Here is a 21,797-nt window from a genome sequence, read left to right on the forward strand (position 1 = left end):
AGGAGCAAAATCGGAGACTCAGGGTGCCGACCAGCACCAGAGGCCCCACAATCCAGGACAGACCAGGGGAGGGGGCCACCATGCTACGGACATTCCTCATCTTGCTCTTTTGCATTCGTGAGTACAAGGAAGGGTTGAGGGGCAAGTGACTTCATCATAGGTACCCCTGTGAGCATGTATCTCTGGGAGGGAGAGGAGAATATTAAGATTGGAGGGAAGAGTGGGGACAGAGGGGCTCTAATTCACCCATAATCTCTTTTTTTAGGGCTGAGTCTAGGGAAGACACCGATAGGTAAGTGAGTCCCACCCCTCAGGTCCCTTCTTTCCCATAGGATCCAAAGACATTGTCCTGCCTGTGTGACCCTGAACATAACTGCCTTGAGATCCCAAAGATAGATGAGCTGCTTGGGAATCAGAGCCTCTCCCTTTATGCCTTGGTTTCCCACAAGGAAAAAAAAAATGAAGAGCATTATCTCAGATGCAAAGGAAAGCACTGTACTCCCCAACTCATTTTTGATTCCTTGAACAAATATCCTGGGGTCCCACATAAGCAGACACTCCTGCCCCCAAGGAAAGGCAAAAGGAGGGATCTGGCTTTGAACTAGTTCTGAGTTACATTGTGGGCTACTTTATGGGTTGGAGAGGGCTGACTGCTCACATCTTTATGATCTTTGGGAATGACAGGAATGGAACCTCAACCGGATCTGTGGATCGAGTCCAACTACCCCCAGGCTCCTTGGGAGAACATCACACTTTGGTGCAGAAGCCCCTCTCGGATATCAAGCAAATTCCTGCTGCTGAAGGATAAGACACAGATGACCTGGATCCGCCCTTCCTACAAGACCTTTCAAGTTTCATTCTTCTTAGGTGCCCTTACTGAGTCCAATACAGGTCTTTACAGGTGCTGCTACTGGAAGGAAACAGGCTGGTCAAAGCCCAGTAAAGTTCTAGAGCTAGAGGCACCAGGTAAAAAAGACAGAGATACATACTCATGAATAACCTCCAACTCCTGGGATTCAGATCCTGATTTTCCAGGGCAGGGTTTGTTTAATTCATTCATTCACTTATGTCAAATGCACGGAAGCATGCATTCCACAGTTAGTAAATAAGTACCTACTCTGTATTAGGCAATGCACGGCGGCAAGGGTATAGACTCTGGAACAGAAGTGGGGGAAGGAGGGGTAGCAAATAAGGATCATGCAAGGAAGCCTTATTTAAAGTAGAGCTCTCCTCTGCAGCCCTCCAGGCAGCACTATCCTTGTTCTACCTAATTCCAGTTCATTTTTTTTCTTTCAGGCCAGCTACCTAAGCCCATCTTTTGGATCCAGGCTGAGACCCCACCTCTTCCTGGATGCAATGTTAACATCCTCTGCCATGGCTGGCTACAGGATTTGGTGTTCATGCTGTTTAAAGAGGGATACGCAGAGCCAGTGGATTACCAAGTCCCAACCGGGACAATGGCCATATTCTCCATTGACAACATGACACCTGAGAACGAAGGGGTTTACATCTGCCGCACTCACATCCAGATGCTCCCCACTCTGTGGTCAGAGCCCAGCAACCCCCTGAAGCTGGTTGTAGCAGGTGGGTGTGGCCATGGCTGCTGGCATCTTACAATTATTATCCCAGGGATCATGGCTGGTTGAGCCAGGGTTTCTGGTTTTACTTTCCTCAACTAGTTCCTACACCCTGCAAGGTTCATGAGGTAGAGTCATCTGACATTTTACTAAGATATAATGTAAATTAGAATCACACACGCTGCAAGGCAGATGGATGGGAGCCAATTATTTGGCTAGTGAGTGAGCCCAGCCAACTGTCCAGAAACTTTCATCATAGCTTTTTACTTTCTCTACTTGTTGAATATTATGCATTCATTTATTTGTTCAGTATTTATTGAGCACCTAACGTGCCAGGCACTGCTACTGCAGTCTTATAAACCAATTTTTAAATCTAAATTTAAATTTATAAACTGATTTTTAAATTATTTTTTGCAATTGTTATTTTTAAGTGTAGTTAATAGAAAAATTTGCTATTGTTGATGATTAAAACAAGCAAGACAAGTGGAAAAAGTGAGAGATTGCATTATAGAAATGGCTTGATAAATTATTTCAGCCCCATATCAATAGAGCCAGTAAGGTGGCACCAAACTCTAGACACAGAAGAGGGCTCCCCAAGTATCCAAATGCCAGACACATATTCCAGCCCCAATGGCCTGGATGCTTTTATATGGAATTGTTCACTTTTGCTTTAGTCCCCTCCATCAAGCTAAATAGACTTGGGGGAAAACTGTGGGTGCTACACAAAGTGCCCTGGACTTAGAAGTAATAACCCTGATTCTTAGTTTCACCTCTGACACTGCCTCCCTGAATGATTTTGAGTGAGTCACTTCAGTTCTCTGTGCTTTGGTTTCCTCCACTTTAAAATTAGATAACAATATCTATCCAACCTATTGTATGATTCCTCTCTGTGCCTCAGTTTCCTAATCTGCAAAATTGATATAAGAATAATGCCTACCTCACAGGGTTGTTGTGAGGATTTGCCTAAGTATAATATTTGTACAGTGCCTGGCATATGAGTTCTCAATAAATGGTAGATATTACCATTATATTAGTATAGCTTTTTATTGAGGATCAAAGAACGAAGCACTGTCTGTTTGAACTGTGTGTATCAATGTTTGTACACAAGCCCTTCCAGCACAGATTCCACTAACACACACTACTGTAGTTATCTGTTCACCAGAATCCTCCACTAGTATCCCTACTAGTCCATGAACATTTTGCTAGTAGTGATGGTGCCTTCTTAACCCTTGTACTCCTAGAATTATCTGATGCCTGACACCTCTTAAATGCTCCATGAAAGTATGACAAAGCTGATCCATTTAAGTGGGTGTACCTGGGATTGGGGTGGGGTAAGGGGTGGTATGGGAGTGAAATTTGATCTTTTATAGTTCAATCATTTTGGAAGAAGAATTCATGGAAATGGGGGTGGGACTCCATTAACAGAGATTTTGTTGGTTTGCAGACTTACTGACTAAACCCTCCTTATCCACCTCCTCCAAACCTATGTTGGAAGTAGGATCTTAAGTGGGCTTAATGTGTTCAAAAGCTCTCCTTAATATTATTCTATATTCATGCTCTACAAAGATGGAATCAGTCATTTTCAGAGGTTTGGTTTTGCAGGTGGTTGGAAGAGCTACATTTGTCATTTCAGGTACCTGAAGATGCAAGGAATTATGGATGTAGATATTGCACTGAGACACACACCTACACAAGATCAGAGCTCAGTGGAGCTGATAGTCTTGTGAGAGGGAAGGGGCGTGGGTGAACCTACCCTGACTGTGGCCTAGAGGAAGCAGAGATCCAAGGAAGAAAGGGAGAAAAGGACAAATTTCAGTTACCACTTATTATCCAAAGAAACTAGGAAAATAAAAATAGATTAGGGAAGAATCATTCTACTTCTAACTTCAGGGTCTCTTCCCTTTTTAGGACTCTACCCCAAACCAACTCTGACAGCCTATCCGGGGCCCATGATGGCACCTGGGGAAAGCCTGAATCTCAGGTGCCAAGGGCCAATCTATGGCATGACCTTTGCTTTAATGAAGCTTGAAGACTTGGAGAAGTCCTTTTACCATAAGAAGCCAATAAAAAACGAGGCACACTTCTTCTTCCAGTCCCTGAAGAGCCAAGATTCTGGACATTACCTCTGTTTTTACTATGATGGGTCATACAGGGGTTCACTCCTTAGTGATATCCTGAAAATCTGGGTGACTGGTAAGAGAAGGGTATGCTATGGAACATATGGTAGGGGCTAAGGATATAAAACTCCTTCTAGGCCCCCTGGAGAGCCTAGTCATGCAGCCAGGGCTAACAGTGGTGAAAAGAGAAGTATTTGTGTAACTGGGCTTGGGTCAGTATTTACCAAGGGTAAATTCGGGGTGGGGGGAGTTAGACTGTATAGTTCTTTATATTTACATTTTGTCCTAGACTCTTTCCCCAAGACCCGGCTACTTGCTCAGCCCAGTCCTGTGGTCCAAATGGGTCAGAATGTGAGCCTGCGCTGTCAAGGACAAGTGGATGGAGTGGGGCTTGCACTCTATAAGAAAGGAGAAGACAAACCTCTTCAGTTATTGGATGCCACCAGCATCAATGATACCAAATCATTCTTCCTGAACAATGTGACCTACAGTGATAGTGGCATCTATAGCTGCCACTATCTTCTCCCCTGGAAGACCTCGATTAAGATGGCAACACACAACTCTGTGGAGCTTGTGGTTGTAGGCAAGTGCTAACAACTGTTTTTATCACCAACCTATTTGTTTCTATCACCATTACAGTGTTCTAAGAAGGAGCTAGTGGCCCTTTGCACTCTCCTGGAGCTATGAGCCAAGGATAAACACATTATGAGGGTGGTGTAGAACTTTCTCCAAATCCTTTAGGGGCCTTCTCTCTCAGGTTTGTTCCTTAAGCCCTAACCTCTCAACATGGCCCAACCCCACTGCAACCCCAGGAAAAAAGTATTGTCCTTTAGTCCAGAAGAAGCTTACAGATATGACTTCTTCCTCATTGAAGATAGAAACCATGAGTTTTAGAGCACCCAGGTGATAGCATAAGAATTCTAGTACATGGTCAAATTTTGAAGCCACTGATCAAGTGGAAATGGAAAGGAAGAGATAATCAAATGGGGAGCTTATAAACTTCTGGTGGGGAAGAGGGTGTTGAGTGCAAGGTTACTTCTAACTCTCATCTCTGGATTGGTTTCAGATAAGCCCCCTAAACCTACCTTATCAGCTTGGCCCAGCACTGTGTTCAAGCTAGGCAAGGCCATCACCCTTCAGTGCCGAGTATCTCATCCAGTACTTGAATTTTCTCTGGAATGGGAAGAAAAAGAAAAATTCCAAAAATTCTCAGCGGATGGTGACTTCATCATTACTAATGTTGAAGGGAAAGGCATAGGCACCTACAGTTGCAGCTATCGTGTAAAGGCACATCCTAACATCTGGTCTCATCGTAGTGAGCCTCTGAAGCTGATGGGGCCAGCAGGTGAGAGGATAACTATTCACAGGAACGCCCCTTCATACTTCTGGGATCTTAGAGCAGTGCCCAGAAAGATATGAAAAGGGGACTCGGGAACTTTGAAGTCAGGGCCCATGGATTTGGGCACCCTTCCCCTGGGGGTGGTCTAACAATCATTCAAAGGCAGAGAGCAGGAACTTCCAAAGTTCCCATGAAAAAGAAGTTCACTTTTTCCTTACCTTCCCCCACAGAAGCACTCTCAGTAATCGGCTCCCCATTCCCCCCATGAATATATTCATGTACCTGTCCCTGTCTCCATCAAGGCCCCTGCTTCTGGTCTTCTCTGGTCACAGGCTTTCTCACCTGGAATTACGTTTTGAATGAAGCTATCAGGTTGTCCCTAATTGTGCAGCTTATCGCCTTGCTGGTGGTAGTACTGTGGATAAGGTGGAAGTGTCGGAGACTCAGAATCAGGTAACTATCTGGCCCCAGACCCTGTTTCCTGCCCAAGTTCAGTCCAAGCTCCCCAAGTCTCAGAAACTGGTTACATCCTATTTGAAACAAGGCACAGGGGCACACCTTATGTATCCCCCCCATCTTCTGGGTTTAGGAAACAAGACCTTCTCACTCCAGCTGTTTCTCTTTCACCTCACAGAGGGGTCATCGCCCAAGCCAGAGGGTGGAGAAATGCATAATTCTCAGAGGCTGGAGAAGCTATCAGAACCACATTCACTAACCCTACCCCTTCTGAGCATGACCAAACCCACAAACCACCCTGTCCCTCTGCATGATTAATGTTTCTCTCTTTAAACTTGATCTGAACTTTTTCTCTTAATAACAAGCCATGCTGCCTGTCTCCCAGGTTCTTATCCACTCCCACCTCAACTCTGCACCCTTACCCCTAACTCTCAAGGGCTAAAGAGCCTTGCGGCCCATCCTAGTTGCCTTAGAAACCTGTCTCTCTGCCATTCTGGCCTCCAAACACCTGTGCAGAGCATCCTGGGAATACAGTCTTAACCTGAATAGGCATCTGATGAGGCAATGGATGGAGCCAGGGAGTCAGACTGTCTCATCTGACCCTCAAAATGACAAGCCAAACAGATTCTCCTGCTACTTCCTTTGATCCTTCGGTGTCCTCTGGGCTATTCACCTCTCTCCTTGATCCCTGTGGCTTGTCTCTGGCTACTCCGCTTGAGAACGAGAAGAGAAATGACAGCTCCAGACCAGTGGGGGCGTCACCTCCTGAATGCTTTGCTCTCTTCCTCTTCCCTCTGCTTCTGGCTGTACCCCTCTGCCACTGTGATCATAGACCTTTGTGTGTCTGGGAGTATTCAATACACAATGGATGATGACTATGATTATGTGTGTCTGTGTTTTCCGCTGGGATCTGCGGGGTAGAATGTTTGGGTACCAAGAGGGGGGCGACACCAAAGGCTTCTGCAAAAACCACCACTCTTTGAGTTTTCCAAAAGGTTCAGTGAGATTCAACTCTCCTTTGGTTCAGATTCTGTCCCGAGTCTCATGCACATAAAGATAACCCCCAAGCCAGGAGTTAGAAAAAAATGTAGCTTCATGTGCCCTGACCCCAGTCCAGGAGCACTGAATCAAAGAATAAGATCAGAAATCTGATTTCAGAGAAAACAGCTACAAAAGCATGTTTTCCTCACCAGGAAGGAGCTGGGGGCATCAGTGTTTTCTAAATAGAAAGTGTCAAATGGATTTTGGGTTAATATCATGTAATTCTAAAGGACCCATACTCCAACACTGCTGCACTGTCATAATATGGGAGGGGGAGGGGAATCCCACTCTCTGACAAGCTTAGCTCAGCACTGACAGTCTTCTGGTAATTCATCACGGCTGCCTAGGCAACCCTTCCATAACAAAGGCAGGTGAGGCAGGTCGGTCTGAGGACCAATACTGCCATAATAACAACTGCTGCCAAACTTAAACTTGATGACACAGAAATACTCAAGGTCTCTCCCTCCACCCCACACCCACCACCCAGAGCTGCCGATCACACTGAGCTCCAGGAGTTCTGAGAACTACAGGTACAAAAGCATTTTCCCATTTGATATGTCAATTCCAGCAACAGTCTGATCAGAGGCCATGGGGAGCTGACATATGATATAGGCTGGGGTGAGGGAAAGGGGCAGGGGGGCATCTGGGTCATGAAAGAGCAAGGGGTTTATAGGTAGTTAGGCCCTCCAAAAGAAAAGTCATCGATGTCAGAAAAGATTATATCCCATTATCCTGGCCTTACCCAATCCCCATTGGGTAGTGAGCAAGCCAATGACATAAATTGCCGCCCCCTTCTCTCCGCCCTCCCCCTAATCCCAGCAACTCCTCTCATCTCTTTTCTGGTCTCGCTAGAGAAGCCTGGTTGCTGGGAACAGCTCAAGGGGTCACCATGCTCTTCATAATCACGGCCCTTCTCTGCTGTGGTGAGTACAAGGGGGTGGGGAAGGGCCCTGGGCAGAAGGCCGGGGTGAAGTCCTGTGGAGGAGGGGGCAGAGCCCTGGCAGCAGTTTCTTTTGCAGGACTGTGCAATGGGGTATTGACAGAAGAGACTGGTGAGTTTTTCCTGCTCCAGACTGGGACATTCCTCTCTGGAGATCCGAAATAACTACAGAGTGTCAGTGTCAGTGGCCAGGGAGTGACTGGTTGGGAGGGAAGGACAGCCAGGAAGGGGCACTTGCTAAAGCTGCTGGCAAAATTCAGCCTCCAATTCTGCCTTTCTGCCTGCAAAATTTCCCCCAAGCTTCTGTACTTTTCTGAGGCTCCGTTGACATATCAGATTCCCCCTTCCCCAGCACCTGAGGAAGAAAGGAAGGAAGGAAAGGATTCGGTTTGGGGTCGAAAGGGGAGGTGGGCAATGTGATCTGGGCAGGGGGTTCAATGGCAAGGAAAGGAAGGAGAGAGAATGGCTTCATTAACTCTGCTGTTTCTAGAAATAATCATGCCAACCCCTAAGCCTGAGCTGTGGGCAGAGACAAACTTCCCTCTGGCCCCGTGGAAGAACTTAACCCTCTGGTGCAGAAGCCCTTCTGGCTCAACTAAGGAGTTTGTGTTGCTGAAGGACGGGACTGGGTGGATTGCAACTCGCCCAGCCTCAGAGCAGGTCCGGGCTGCTTTCCCCCTTGGCGCCCTGACCCAGAGCCACACCGGGAGTTACCACTGCCATTCATGGGAGGAAATGGCTGTGTCGGAGCCTAGTGAGGCGCTTGAACTGGTGGGAACAGGTAAGAAAAGGCAAAGGATCCCCCTGGAGTGATCCCCAGTGACCCTGGGACTCTTGTGCTGCAGGGAGGAGAGGAGGGGCCCTGGGATGGGGGAGGGGCGGGGAAGAGAGTGAGAGGAGCCTGACAGGAAGATCCTAGGGCCAGCCCAGGATGGATTTCTTTTTTGCTGACAAAGTGACTCTGAGTGTCCCATCTGAGCACTTCCAAACTTCTGACTCTTTTCCCACTCCTTTTTGTTTTCCAGACATCCTCCCCAAACCTGTCATTTCTGCTGCTCCCCCAGTTTGGGGCCAGGAACTGCAAATCCGATGCAAAGGATGGCTGGCAGGCATGAGTTTTGCTCTGTATAAGGACGGAGAACAGGAACCTGTCCAGCAACTTGGTGCCGTTGGGAGAGAAGCCTTCTTTACAATCCAAAGAATGGAGGATAAAGACGAAGGCAATTATAGCTGCCGTATGCACACTGAAAAGCGCCCCTTTAAGTGGTCTGAGCCCAGTGAGCCCCTGGAGCTTGTCATAAAAGGTAGAGCTGAAAAGGGTGTGTGAGGGAGGAGGGGGAGGCAAAGCCTCTCCCCAGGGCAAACTTTCCTGCTGGTCCCAGGAGCCTGTGTCCAATCTTAGAGCTAGGCAGGCGTGGCGCTGGGAGTGCCAGGGCCTCTGGCTGCATGATATTAATAGCCATAATCGTTATTAATAGCTTGGGTTTGTGGAGGGTGATTTAATTTTTCTAATTATTTTCCCATCAATTATCTCATTTAACTGTAGAGCAAATCTTCAAGGGAGGTGGAGCAGCTACTATTTCCCCCTCTGGTCCAAATAGGCAAACTGAGGCTCAGAGAACCAGCAAAGCCCCAGTGAAAACTCGCACTTTTCACTAGTGTCCATTGCCTGCCCCATTGACAGTGAGGACTCATATGGAGGCAATGAGACACGGGGGTGATGGATCCCTGAGTAATATTTGGGGGGGGGGGGCTACTAGGGATACTAGGGATTGAATCCAAGGGCACTTTCCCACTAAGCCACACACCCCCAGCCCTTCATATATACATAATTTTAAAAATTTGAGACAGGGTCTTGCTAAGTTGATCAAGGCCTTGCTAAGTTGCTGGAGCTGGCCTCAAACTTTCCATCCTCTTGCCTCAACCTCCTAAGATTACAGGTGTTTATCACTGCACTCACCTATGTAAGATTTTTAAATGCACCTATTTCTGAATTAACACATAATTGAAAACAGAGCAGCTTCCTAGAACCAATATTTGCTTTTTTTCTTAATTCAGTTTTGTGTTATTTGTGTGTGTGTGTGTGTGTGTTTTCTAGAAATGTACTCCAAGCCCTTCTTCAAGACATTGACCAGCCCTGTGGTCACCCCTGGTGCCCGAGTGACTTTCAACTGCTCCACCCCTCACCAGCACATGACCTTTATTCTTTACAAAGATGGCAATGAAATAGCAGCCAGTGACCGGTCTTGGGCAAATCCAGGGGCCAATACAGCTAACTTTGTGATCGATTCAGTGGGCATTGGTGATGGAGGGAACTACAGTTGCCGCTATTATGACTTTGCTATTTGGTCTGAACCTAGTGACCCTGTGGAGCTGGTGGTGACAGGTTAGGAAGGGGGAAATCCTGGTGGATGTGGTGCTCACCCTAGGACAGTGAAGTGGAAAGCCTGTCAGTGGGAGAGGAAGAAATGTTCCTTCTAAAAGACACTAAGTGCTTAGGACAGCGCCTGGCACATGGTGAACAGTCCATGTGGGACAGCTGCTCATGTTATTACAGGAAGGAGAGACAAAGGAGAGGGGAGAGGCAAATAATTCACTTCTGAGGAAAGAAGTGAGGCAGATGGGGATTTTCAATCCTAGAGCCAAGCTCAAGTTGTCATATTTCTAAAATCTTTGTGGCTTGGCCTTGAGCATTAGGTTCAATGTCCACTTTTTCTTTAGCTAGCTGGTCTTGTCAGAGATTGGTGGGCTGGATGGCCTTAAGAGAACAGAAGACCTTGAAACGTCAGCTGCATGTTAGGCAGCCATTGCAAATGATAATTTTCAAAGGCTGCTTAACGTCATAGGAAAATGTTTACAATATAAAATTAAATGAAAAATATCAGAATACCCAACTGTGAAGACAGTGGAATCCCATTTATGTAAATACTTATAGCTACATGGACATGGGCATATCTAGAAAAAATAAATGGAAAATATATAAATAATTATCTTTGAGTTGGTAGAATTGTGTTTTCTTCATTAGATAACATTGTTTCTTATGATAACGCTATAAAAGCTATTTTCACAGCACAGTGGGTGGGCTTCTCTCACATTGTGATCTCTTTAATTTCAGAATTCTACCCCAAACCCACTCTCCTGGCACAGCCAGGACCTGTGGTGCTTCCCGGGAAGAATGTGACCTTGCGCTGCCAAGGGATTTTCCAGGGCATGAGGTTTGCCCTTTTGCAGGAGGGAACCCAGGCTCCCATACAGTTCCAGAGTGCCTCTGGGAACTCAGCTGATTTCCTCCTCCACACTGTCAGCACAGAGGACTCTGGAAACTACAGCTGTATTTATTATGAGACAACCATGTCCAACAGGGGCTCATATCTCAGTATGCCTCTTATGATCTGGGTGACTGGTAAGGACAAACAAGATATGGGACTGGGATAGAGATAAATAGAGCACAAGTTAAAGAGGGTACTCCTTCCTCAAAGGTTAGACTAAGGCTTGAGGGGAACAACTATAACCAGGAAAAAGATAAAGGGTTAATTCAGGGAGGGACAAGTTGCCATACTCACCACAATCCACCTTTATTCTCTTTCTAGACACATTCCCCAAACCATGGCTGTTTGCTGTGCCCAGTTCTGTGGTCGCCATTGGGCAGAATGTTACTCTCTGGTGCCAAGGTCCTGTCCATGGAGTAGGGTACATTCTGCACAAAGAAGTTGGACCCACTTCAATGCAGCTCTGGGGATCCACCAGTAACGATGGGGCATTTCCCATCACCAATATATCTGGTGCTAGCCTAGGGCGTTACAGCTGCTACTACCACCCTGACTGGACCAGCTCTATCAAGATACAGCCTAGCAACACCCTGGAACTCATAGTCACAGGTATGGGCTGGTGCTCTGAAACATGCAGGGGAGTGTAAACAGGAGGGAATATACTGGTTCATGGGAGATAGTTTTCAAAGAGCTGGAGGAAAGGCAAGCAATAATCTTTCCTTTTTATCAGAGAATCCAGGGGTGATGCACTGGATAGTGTCCTCTTGTCTCTGACCAAGCATTAATCTTTTCCAGGCTTGCTCCCCAAACCCAGCCTCTTAGTCCAGCCTGGTCCCATGGTGGCCCCCGGAGAAAATATCACTCTTCAATGTCAAGGGGAACTGCCAGACTCAACATTTGTCCTACTGAAGGAAGGGTCTCAAGAGCCCTTAGAGCAACAGAGGCCAAATGGGTACAGGGCTGATTTCTGGATGCCAGTGGTGAGAGGTGAAGATTCTGGGATCTATAGCTGTGTTTATTATTTGGACTCTGCTCCCCTCGCTGCTTCAAATCACAGTGACTCCCTGGAGATCTGGGTGACTGGTAAGGTCCTGGATACTTAAGCAAGCTGTTAGATTGTGTAGCTTTAGCAGTTCACAGAGGGTCGGGCTGAGTTCGGGATCATTTCTCTGAATTCTGTGTTCTTTTTGGTTGCAGATAAACCTCCTAAACCCTCTCTGGCAGCCTGGCCCAGCACTGTGTTCCAGCTAGGGAAGGACATCACCCTACAGTGCCGAGGCCCCCTGCCGGGTGTCGAATTTGTCCTGGAACAAGAGGGTGAGGAAGCACCTCAGCAATTCTCAGAGGATGGTGACTTTATCATCAACAACATGGAAGGAAAAGGCATTGGGAACTATAGCTGCAGCTACCGCCTCCAGGCCTTCCCTGATATCTGGTCTGAGCCTAGTGATTCCCTGGAGCTGGTGGGAGCAGCAGGTGAGTGCATAATCCCTCTCTAAGGGTCCTGGCCTGACACACGTGAGATCTCAGGGACTGCCTCTCTAGAGACAATCCAAATCAGGAGAGAGGAGGGACTTGAGATTTGGAAACCTCAAATGTCATCTTTCTCCTAAGGATGGTGATGAGGTGAGATATCAGTTCAGGACTCCTTCAAGGCCTCTTACCCACCAGGAAAGGAGAGCTATCTTCCTTAGTGGCATATGTGCCACCACTGATCACCCCTTCTGCCCACCCTTCCCACGTAGCTCTGGAGGAGGCCAGAGTGAGGGGGTAGCAGGAGATCCAGGGGGAACATACACTTGCTAACCTCCATGGCCTTTGATTCTGCTCTTTTATATACACCAGGGCCTGCTGCTCAAGAATGCACCGTGGGTAACATTGTCCGAAGTAGCCTGATTGTGGTGGTTGTGGTAGCCTTGGGGGTGGTGCTAGCCATAGAGTGGAAAAAGTGGCCTCGACTCCGAACCAGGTAAGTGCTCATCTCCAGCTCCTTCTGGATGCTGAGAGCTGCTGGACAATGGTCCAAATACTCCTCCAGGATCTGAGCTGTACCATGTGACTTGGTTTCAGGCTCATTGTTCTGAATCTTCCCTTGCTCATGTCGTTTTCTTTACGCAGGGGCTCGGAGACAGATGGAAGAGATCAGACTATAGTCCTTGAAGAGTGTAACCAAGAAGGAGAACCAGACACCACTACTAACTCTCCCTCCTCAACCTCTCAGGGAATCTCAGTGGAACTGCCAGTCCCGATATAATAATCCCCTTTACAAGAGCTTTCCTCTCCTTTCCTTTACCCTCAGAGACCTGGAAATCCAGCTGATTACCCTGAGTGTCAACCCTATCTACTGCTCCTTGACCTCTAATCACCTGAGCCGGGTGAAGGGGATTCTGGGAGTTGCAAGCTCTACCAGGATGAAATGTTTCCCAAAGAGAGGTTCCTTACCCCTATAACTCCTCACTGTACTGATTCACTGGTGCATGGAATTCTATTAAAATGTATTCTTCTGAATAAAGAGAGTATTCACTATATAACTGCAAAAACTATGGCAATAGTCTTCTATTGGTATGTTGCCCACTTATAATTTAGCAGAAATGGTGAATTGGAACTGATCTCCATGGCAGAAAAAGAAGACACAGGGCTACAAGTACAGAAAAAGGAGTACAAGGATGGGTGGGGAACAGGGGGGCAGCTCCACAACTCAGTTTGGTTTGAGATGTGGTCACCAAAAGAAGTATTCTTCTGTCCTTCCATCCCGTTATTGAATGAATGAATGAATGAATGAATGAATGAATGAATGGCAATGTTCTGTCCAAGTTGAGCCTGAAGACAAACTCTAATGTTACCTTGTATTCACCATGTTAGAATACCTGCTTTCACACAGCAGGGTTGGCTCTCTGTAGAATTTTGAAACTGTACTTTGTGATACTTAGTAGCAATTATAGGGTATATATTAATTCCCTTTTAATAAAGTATGAACAATTGATAAAAGACAATACTCTAAAGACAGCCCCAGTTCCCTAAAGGTGTGCACTTCTAGTGGTGGGAACTCAGGGAGTAAGGAAGCAGGTGACATGGGTAGTTTGTTGTTTTGGGAGTTTTTTTTTTTTTTTTTTTTTGGTGGGGGGGAGGCGGTACCAGGGATTGAACTCAGGGGCACTCAACCACTGAGCCCTAGATTTAGCCCTGTTTTGCATTTTATTAGAGACAGGGTCTCACTCAATTGTTTAGTGCCTCACTAAATTGCTGAAGCTGGCTTTGAACTCCCACCTCTGCCTCCAGACCTGCTGGGATTATAGCCATGCACCAATATGCTCTGCTTGGGAGTATTTTTTTGTTTTAGTTTTTTGTGTTTTTGTATGGGAGATTGAACCCAGATGGGCTTAACCACTGAGAAACATACCTGGCCCTTTTAAAAATATTTTTAAATTTAAAGACAGCGTCTCACTGAGTTGCTTAGGGCCTCGCTAAGTTACTGAGGCTCCCCTTGAACTGCCTCAGCATCCCAAGCTGCTGGAATTACAGGTGTGTGCCACCATGCCTGGCTGATGTGTAATTTGGAGTGGGAGAACACCTAATGTTCCTTCCAGGACCCCAAATGGGAGCTGGCTGTCATTCTTGGACACTAACCTCTCTCTCTGGATCAGCATGTTCTTTACCCCATGAGTGGAAATTCAGTACACATTAGGTGGGTTGAACTGGGGTAGGAGGCTTACCTAGTTCCTTGAACCTTGTTCAAGACCTCAGAAGAATTGATCTATGGGACCTAGAGGAGGTCATGACCCCTTCAAACATGACCCTAAAGTTCCTTGCCTCTCAACACTGTTTAATTCTAAGCAAACACTGTTCACTAGAACAATGTGCAAGGGTTCTGCACACAATGCATTATTTATCCTTGGTTACAATAAAGTTTAAAAAGTAGCTCCTATATTCTTGCATTAGGAAGCTTATTTACCCAGCAAGTTAATGAAAAAATTGCATCCCATTTCCCTTAATCCTTACAGAATGAAACACTCTGAGTATTATAGACTAATTTGTATTAAGCTTTTTGGAATGTAGAAGTACAAAGTCCCACTCTGATTTCCATTTGATGAGATTCTATTAGTCGCTTATACTAATTTCTTATAGCAGTTCTAAAAATTGCATTTAAAAGTGCTTTTACATTTGAATTTAGCCAAGCCTAATTGTTGCTTTGTGCTGAACAGCACTCTCTGCCCTCAAACTCTGCATCCCTAACTCTCAATCAAGCCGTACATTTTGAACACTGGAAGGAGGCCCGTCCTTGGTCCTTGGTTTTAGGATAAAAGTCCTTTGATCAGGTCGGATTCTGTTTTCTGATCTTCGGGTATTTCAAAGTGTATATTGTCAAGGCTAGCGATAGGGCTGTGCAAGTTAGGAAGTGATCTCTCAATTGTTTTAGCTGTTCACCAAGGGAAAAAGAAATGGGAAGAAACCATGGGAGAGCCAAGGAGTAAAGTTTAGAGAAATCTCCTAGTCAGAAAAGCAGGATAAAGGAAAGACAAACATGACAGAAAAAGACACTTGTGAAATCCAGACATTGAACCTGGGGTCTTTTGTGTCAAAGAGGGTCAAACAGAGATACTCAGGCAATCAGAGAAAAGTTTGATAAACCTTTCAGAGAAAAACAAATAGAAATATTGTAACACTGAAATGTTAGCTGGCTTTCTGAAAAAGCCACTCACGTGTATCGTTCTTCCACTTACAGAACCAAGTTCTATATGTATTAGAAGGAAACAAACAGTTGTCAATTAACTGTGAAATACTTAAAGAATGGCTTTGGGATTTAACTTCCTACTTGCTGTCAGAGCCATCTCAATGAATTAAGTATCTATTTATAATGCAGTTGTCGTCACAAACCATCTCAATGAATTAAATATCTATTTATAATGCAAACGTAGCTTGTTGCTGACAATTCTCCACATGGTATGTTTTTTCAACCCGGTTGCCATGGGAATCAGTCCCTTTACCCCTGGCTGGCCTCTAATCATCAGCCCAGCATCAGGTAATTTCTGGGAAATGGAATCTCAATTAGGGTGGAATGAACCTATGACAGGAGAATTTGTTTCCGGAACTCCAAAAAGAAACATCAAAGGGAGACTTCTCCTAAATTTTAGAACACAAATATAAATTTCCACGCCTTTGGCTTCAACATCTCAGAGCTATGAAGATTGTCAAAGCAGTGTGGCTCAATTCCCCATCCAGTACAGGATCTTCTTTATAGCAAAGCTGATAGGTAGCTTCTTCTTGTACACCTCCAGGGACAGGAAGCTCACCACATTATGATCCTTGCAAATCTCAAGTTGTTCTATTGATCCTTTATCTGCCTGTGTGTGTTCCCTCCTTACTCACTGGCTCCAGTTTTGTCACAAGTTGCAACCCAGAGAAAATCTGCTTCCTACAAAGTTTGGAAAGTGGAGATTTCCCTTCCATTTGATGAGACACACTGGTGCTATCAGAGTTTGGTGAACATTTATTTGCAAATGCATTTATGTTGTCAACTATCAATAATCCAAGCTCCAGAGATGGCAGAATTCATGCCTACCCCACTCCTGCTAGATTCAACCAGAGCAGTACTTTTGTCCATTTTATATATGTTTATTCTACAAATATTTTTTGGTTGCCTTCTATATGGCAGACGCTTTTGTGAACACTGTATAAAAGAGTGAGCAAAAGAAATGACAACTCCTGCCCTTCTAGTGTGGGAAACAGATAATTAATATAATTGTTAAAAAATATGGAATTATATGGTAACAAATGCTATTTGGAAAAACTGAGCAGGAAAGAGAGATACAGACATTTTGTAAAGTAAATTGTCACAATTTTCAAAGGGTGGTTGAGAAGACCTCACTAAGAAGGTGACATTTGAGTTATGGTTTAAGGGATGTGAAGGAACAAGTTGTGCAGATATCTAGGCAAAGTGGGTTCTGGCCAGAAGTCACAGCAGGTGCAAAAGCCTTGAGACAGGACAACGCCTGGCTGCTCTGAGGAGCTGCAAGTGGGCTGGCATGGCCCGGAGCAGAGTAAGCAAGGAGGAGAGTTAGAAGGAGATGAAGTCTGAGAGGTAATGGGAACTGAGCCAAGAAAGACCTTGGAGGTCTTTGTAAGGACTTTGACTTACATGCTGATTGAAATAGGAAGCCACTGGAGTTATATTTAAATCGGGCCATGCAGATTTCTCTGTGGAGAAAGAACAGACTGAGGCATTAAGGGTGGAAACAGAGATGTGCTAGGAGGTGATTACAACAATCTTGGCAAGAAAGGCTGTGTGAGGCCAGGACGGTAGCCAAAGAAGCAATGAGAAATGGCAGGATTATTGCTATAATTTGAGGAAAGAAACAACAGCATTCACTGACAGATTGGGTATAGGATATGTTCTGTATCATGTCCAGTAGAAAAAAAATAATTGCTTCAAATATTTCTTTAGTGTTTCCCGCCCTGGATTATTTTCATCTCATTCTCATAAAAGAGTTTTCCAATCCCTCCCACCCCAGGTCACCACTCCTGAACAGTTTGTCAAAGAATTTGTCATTGTCCATCCAGAAACATTGTAAGCAGAATATAGTCCCATATATCTTTAGCAATATGACCAGCACAGTATAGAGAACAGTGAAATCATTACTTTGTGGCATCTCAACTAACCATTTTTACTAATGCCATCTAGAATTACATTAGTCCTCGGGCAGCCAAATCACACTGTTGGCTCATAGGAAACTTGTGGTCAACTAAAACCCACAGATCTTTTTCACACAAGCTCTTGCCAATTTAATTCTTCCTTGTCTTTTACTACTGTAAGTGATGTGTTATTTTTCAATTGTATTTCTTAACGAAAATGTAAGATTTGGCATGTTTTCCTGTTAAGATTTGTCTTCTAGGTCCCAGCTTACAAAAGTCATATATTGCCACTTACTGAGCCCATTTTTATATGTCACACCTATAGATAATATCTCATTTCTCCTAACAACAACCCTGTGTGAGACTCCTTATTATTTTCCATGTTTTACACATGAGAAACAGAGGCTCCAAGAGGTTAAATCCTAAGGCCAACCAGCTCCCAGATAAAGGCACAGCCAGAAGTAAAATTCAATTTTGCCTGCTTCCAAGCTGGAACTCTCAGATACACAGTATCTGCAACATAGTAGATATATAGGTACGTATTTACTAAATTGACCACCTTCCTACCAGGTTCTTTTATTTATTTTATTAAGCAACACACATATTCAGTTAATATTTGTTAGGCTTTGTTCAAGAGCTTTAAATTTATTAATCCTAACAACCAATCTATGAGATAGGTACTAACATTATTCACACTTCTTACAAAAGAGAAAAAGGAGGCACATAGAAGTTGAACAAACTGCCTGGGTAACACAGCTAGCAAGTGTTAGGGACAGAATTTGGGCCTAGGCTGTCTGGCTCCAGAGTTTGTCTTTATAACCACTAAGCTATGCCGTGTCAGGTTTCTGTGAGATTCTGACCTTGCACTCTCAAGGGAAGGAGGTGCCTTGGCCTAATTCACTGTCCACTGCTAATACTGAACCAGTGGACCTCCTGTGGAAATCCATTCCAGTCCCCCTTCTTTTTTCCTTCCTTGACTATGAAAGCTGACCACTAAACTAACTAAGAAGAAATACTTGTACATGTCTCCAATGTTTCTCTTATCTTTCCCCTTCCCTCACCAAGATTCCATGCTCTGCTGTACATCAAATTCTTTCAACTTCCCTCTATAAGAGAGAGAAATTGATTCTCCAGCCGAGGAGGGAACCAATATGATGAAATGGTCTCCATTCTGGGGCAATCCCTGAAAAGGAAACCCCATTATTGGTGGCAGCAGGCCTGGAGAAGAAAGATGTTCTGGAAACCACTTCCTGACCCCAACAATGCACTTTTAGCCAGAGCTATCATACCATGTGGTAAATTAACTCTATAGAATCCTGGCTTGAACTCATGTTTTCAATTGGTTGTGGTAAGAATTATGGAATAATTCAAGCTATTCACATGATTTACTGACCTACGAAGGATGACTTTGTGGTAAAAATCCCTTCTTATTTCAGAAGGCCATCTTTGGCACCACATGCAAAAGATCCATGAACAATCTACTTGAATTCATAAACTAGCAGAATGTACAGTAGGGGCCAGAATTAATTTTGAACTTGAGACAAATCCTCTAAGGATGGCCTGTGGAAGGAAACTTGCCAAAAGTAGCCAAAGTTCCCTTAATTTGTAGGATATTATTCAAGCCTTCATTCCATTTTGGGCCTAGCCGTGAGTCCTGAGTAATTCATTGACTGATAACCTAAAGATATATTTGACCATTTTCATGCAGACACAGTTAAGGAACATAGACCTAGAAGTTAAAGGGCTGTCAGAGATGATACAATGCATAAACTTTCTACAATAAGCCAAAAAAAGTGTCTGATCAACCTCTGCTTTTTGAAAACTTCTAGAGTCAGGAGGTCTTGCTGCATACCTGCCCCTTCAATTATCAGGTACCTGTGAATGATGGGGAAATATTTTTAATGTTTTGAGAGCCACCTCCTATCAGCTTTTATGCCAATTGGCCCATAGAAAATGTGTAACGCAAAAATTTTCCTTGAATTCTTTGCTTTTCCAAGTAAAACATCTCAATTTTCTTCAAATAGAGCATCCAGTGTAAAATGATATCTTAGAGATGCTCTGATGTATTTTGGATACAAATAAACTATCACCTGCAATGTGATAGGCATTATGTTTTCATGAATATATCCCTGTGATCTCAATAGCATATTTAGTAACCCCACTACACTCATACTAAATGGGCCTATTCTAGATTTGAAGATAACTGGCATCAACCCCATGTCTTTTATTAGAAATACTGCTTGATAATTCTTGCCTTCACTCTGAGTTGATGCAGTTAATTTTGAACCTGAAATATACAATTTGGTATTTGCCTGAACTGCATCAGAGTAAGAATTGTGGGTTGTTGTTGTTGTTGTTTGTTGTTTTTTATGTTAAGTTTCATAATTCTTCATCCTTTTGGTAAATTACTGAATAGTACAACCTTAATTTTAATTTTCATTTCTATAAAATGGATATAATTACTATTTTTATTTTGCAAGTTGTAAGGATGAAATAAAACATAATAGGTAAAGGTGTTCCATAACTAGAATACTATTAAGTAGAAGACCAAATGATGACAACAATAAGAATTGTTATTCTCTGTTATAGATGTACACAAATATCCCTTCAAGCTTGGTCTTAGTCCCACTTGGTCAATATCTCATCCTTATCCAAGTGTCTTCCTGGGTTTACAATAATTCATTGAATCCATATATTTTGTATATGCCCATTTAACAAGTGAAACATTCAACTCTCCATATTATCAGCCATCCCCCATTTCTCTGTGTTCTCCAGGACATCACAAAAGTGTTTGTCCTGATCTTTGAAGCCCAGGTAAATGATTTTTGCAGCTTTGTCTTGTAAGCCCATCCAAAAGGAAATGAGCTTAGTCTGGCATGACTTGTTCTTAATGAACCCATGCTGGTTCTAGTGATTAGTAAATCTCTTTCTAAGGGCTCAGAAATCATCTTCCTAATAATCTATTCTAGAAGTTTGCTGAAGATCGACGTCAAACTCACCAGGCGAGCATTAGTAGATTCTCTTTGCTTTATGAGAAAAAAAAAATCATTGCTTTATTTAGTCTTTTGGCACCTTTCTCCTTATGTGCAAGTCCTTGAAGACTCCCAACAGAGATATTCAAACTTACAAGACAGACCAGAAGGAAACAGTGTTAGATGATAAGCTGTCTATCCTCTTCTTCAATTTTCTTAAATGGTAGAATTTATCTCAGACTTACATAGATTATCTACCCTGCAATTGGTTCCATAGGGTTTTTATGCTATTTTGAGAAAACCCAGAATGCCAATTGGGCAGAATAGTTGACTGTGCAAAAGTAATCTTTCCAAGGTACCTGCCATGAAGCTCATGCTTCTTCTAGCACAGTTCCATTTGATCTTTAACAGTGCATGAGAATCACAACGGAACCCCATTAGAAGGCAGAATCTGATTCAGTAGGTCTTGGGCAGGGCCTTAGCTTTTGTATTTAAAATAAGGTTCCAAGTGATGTTTATGCTGTTGGTACACAGAGCATACTTTGTGGAACAAAGTTCTAAATCAATGAATTTAGAACTTTAGCTACACACAAGAATCCCCTGAAGACCTGTTCAAAATTTCCATGACTACTGGCTTCCTCAAGAGAGTCAATAAATCAGATTCTCAGGGGTTGGGATTCAGATACTCGGTATATATATATATATTTTTTTTGCGGGGGGGAATACTGAGGATTAAACTTAGGGGCACTGAACCACTGAGCCATATCCCCAGCTTGATTTTGTATTTTATTTAGAGACACAGTCTCATTGAGTTGCTTAGCACCTCATTTTTGCTGAAGCTGGCTTTGATCTCATGATCCTCCTGTCTCAGCCTCCCCAACAGCTGGGATTATAGGCATGTGCCACCACAGCCAGAGACTTAGTATTTATTTATTTATTTATTTATTTATTTATTTATTTGGTACTGGGGATTGAATCCAGGCATACTTAACCACTGATCCACATCTGTAATCCTTTTTATTTTTTATTTTGAGACAGGGTCTAGCTAAGTTGCTCAGTTTCTCTCTATGTTGCTGAGGCTGGCTTTGAACTTGCAATCCTCTTGTCTCCGCCTTTTGAGTCACTGGGAATATAGGCAAGCACAATCGTGCCAAGCAGAGATTCAGTATTCTTAAAGGCCTTGTGTTACTTGCATGCACAGCCAAGGTTGAAAACAGTTGTCTAAAGCTAGTTAGTTTTCCTCTTTGACTATTAGCTTCTCTTCAGGAGGACTGGAAAACTATCCCTTGGCTCTTGCAACTGCAGCAATGTAAGTTCCCACCTTCCTACTATAGGCTTATGCATAAAGAGGCCTTTTTTTTCCAGTAAAATGTTGTTAACCAAGAGTATTGGAAGTATTAAGTTTTAAGAGACTGTATTTCAATGTTGGTGATTTTTAGGGTTACTTTTGCTTTCC

At 43.9% G+C, this 21,797-nt stretch overlaps 1 protein-coding gene across 2 annotated transcripts; it reads left to right on the forward strand.

Moving 5' to 3' along the window:
- Nucleotides 1–686: 686 nt before the first annotated feature.
- Nucleotides 687–13,174, forward strand: Igsf1 (immunoglobulin superfamily member 1). Of its 2 annotated transcripts, none has more exons than XM_026413893.2 (17): nucleotides 687–966; nucleotides 1,297–1,584; nucleotides 3,486–3,770; nucleotides 3,984–4,277; nucleotides 4,788–5,039; nucleotides 5,336–5,486; nucleotides 7,383–7,453; nucleotides 7,550–7,582; nucleotides 7,961–8,251; nucleotides 8,496–8,774; nucleotides 9,569–9,856; nucleotides 10,586–10,873; nucleotides 11,061–11,348; nucleotides 11,535–11,822; nucleotides 11,937–12,215; nucleotides 12,585–12,708; nucleotides 12,858–13,174. In XM_026413893.2, exons 1-17 carry the CDS (start codon nucleotides 687–689, stop codon nucleotides 12,991–12,993), a joined length of 3,915 nt encoding a protein of 1,304 aa, XP_026269678.2. In that variant the 3' UTR covers nucleotides 12,994–13,174. The 2 variants fall into 2 exon arrangements, with proteins under 2 accessions (XP_026269678.2, XP_026269679.2); XM_026413894.2 differs by having other exon boundaries at nucleotides 5,366–5,486.
- The last annotated feature ends 8,623 nt before the right edge of the window (nucleotides 13,175–21,797 follow it).

This window comes from Urocitellus parryii, chromosome X (assembly GCF_045843805.1).
Source record: "Urocitellus parryii isolate mUroPar1 chromosome X, mUroPar1.hap1, whole genome shotgun sequence".
Classification (NCBI taxonomy): Eukaryota; Metazoa; Chordata; class Mammalia; order Rodentia; family Sciuridae; genus Urocitellus; species Urocitellus parryii.

What these genes read in the sequence shown, in the direction of transcription:
- Igsf1 (XM_026413893.2), top strand. Translation starts at nt 687, where the DNA reads ATGGAACCTCAACCGGATCTGTGGATCGAGTCCAACTACCCCCAGGCT. An exon ending in CCTGAAAATCTGGGTGACTG is followed by an intron (nt 3,771 to 3,983) that starts GTAAGAGAAGGG and finishes ATTTTGTCCTAG; the next exon opens with ACTCTTTCCCCAAGACCCGG. An exon ending in GAAGCTGATGGGGCCAGCAG is followed by an intron (nt 5,040 to 5,335) that starts GTGAGAGGATAA and finishes GTCTCCATCAAG; the next exon opens with GCCCCTGCTTCTGGTCTTCT.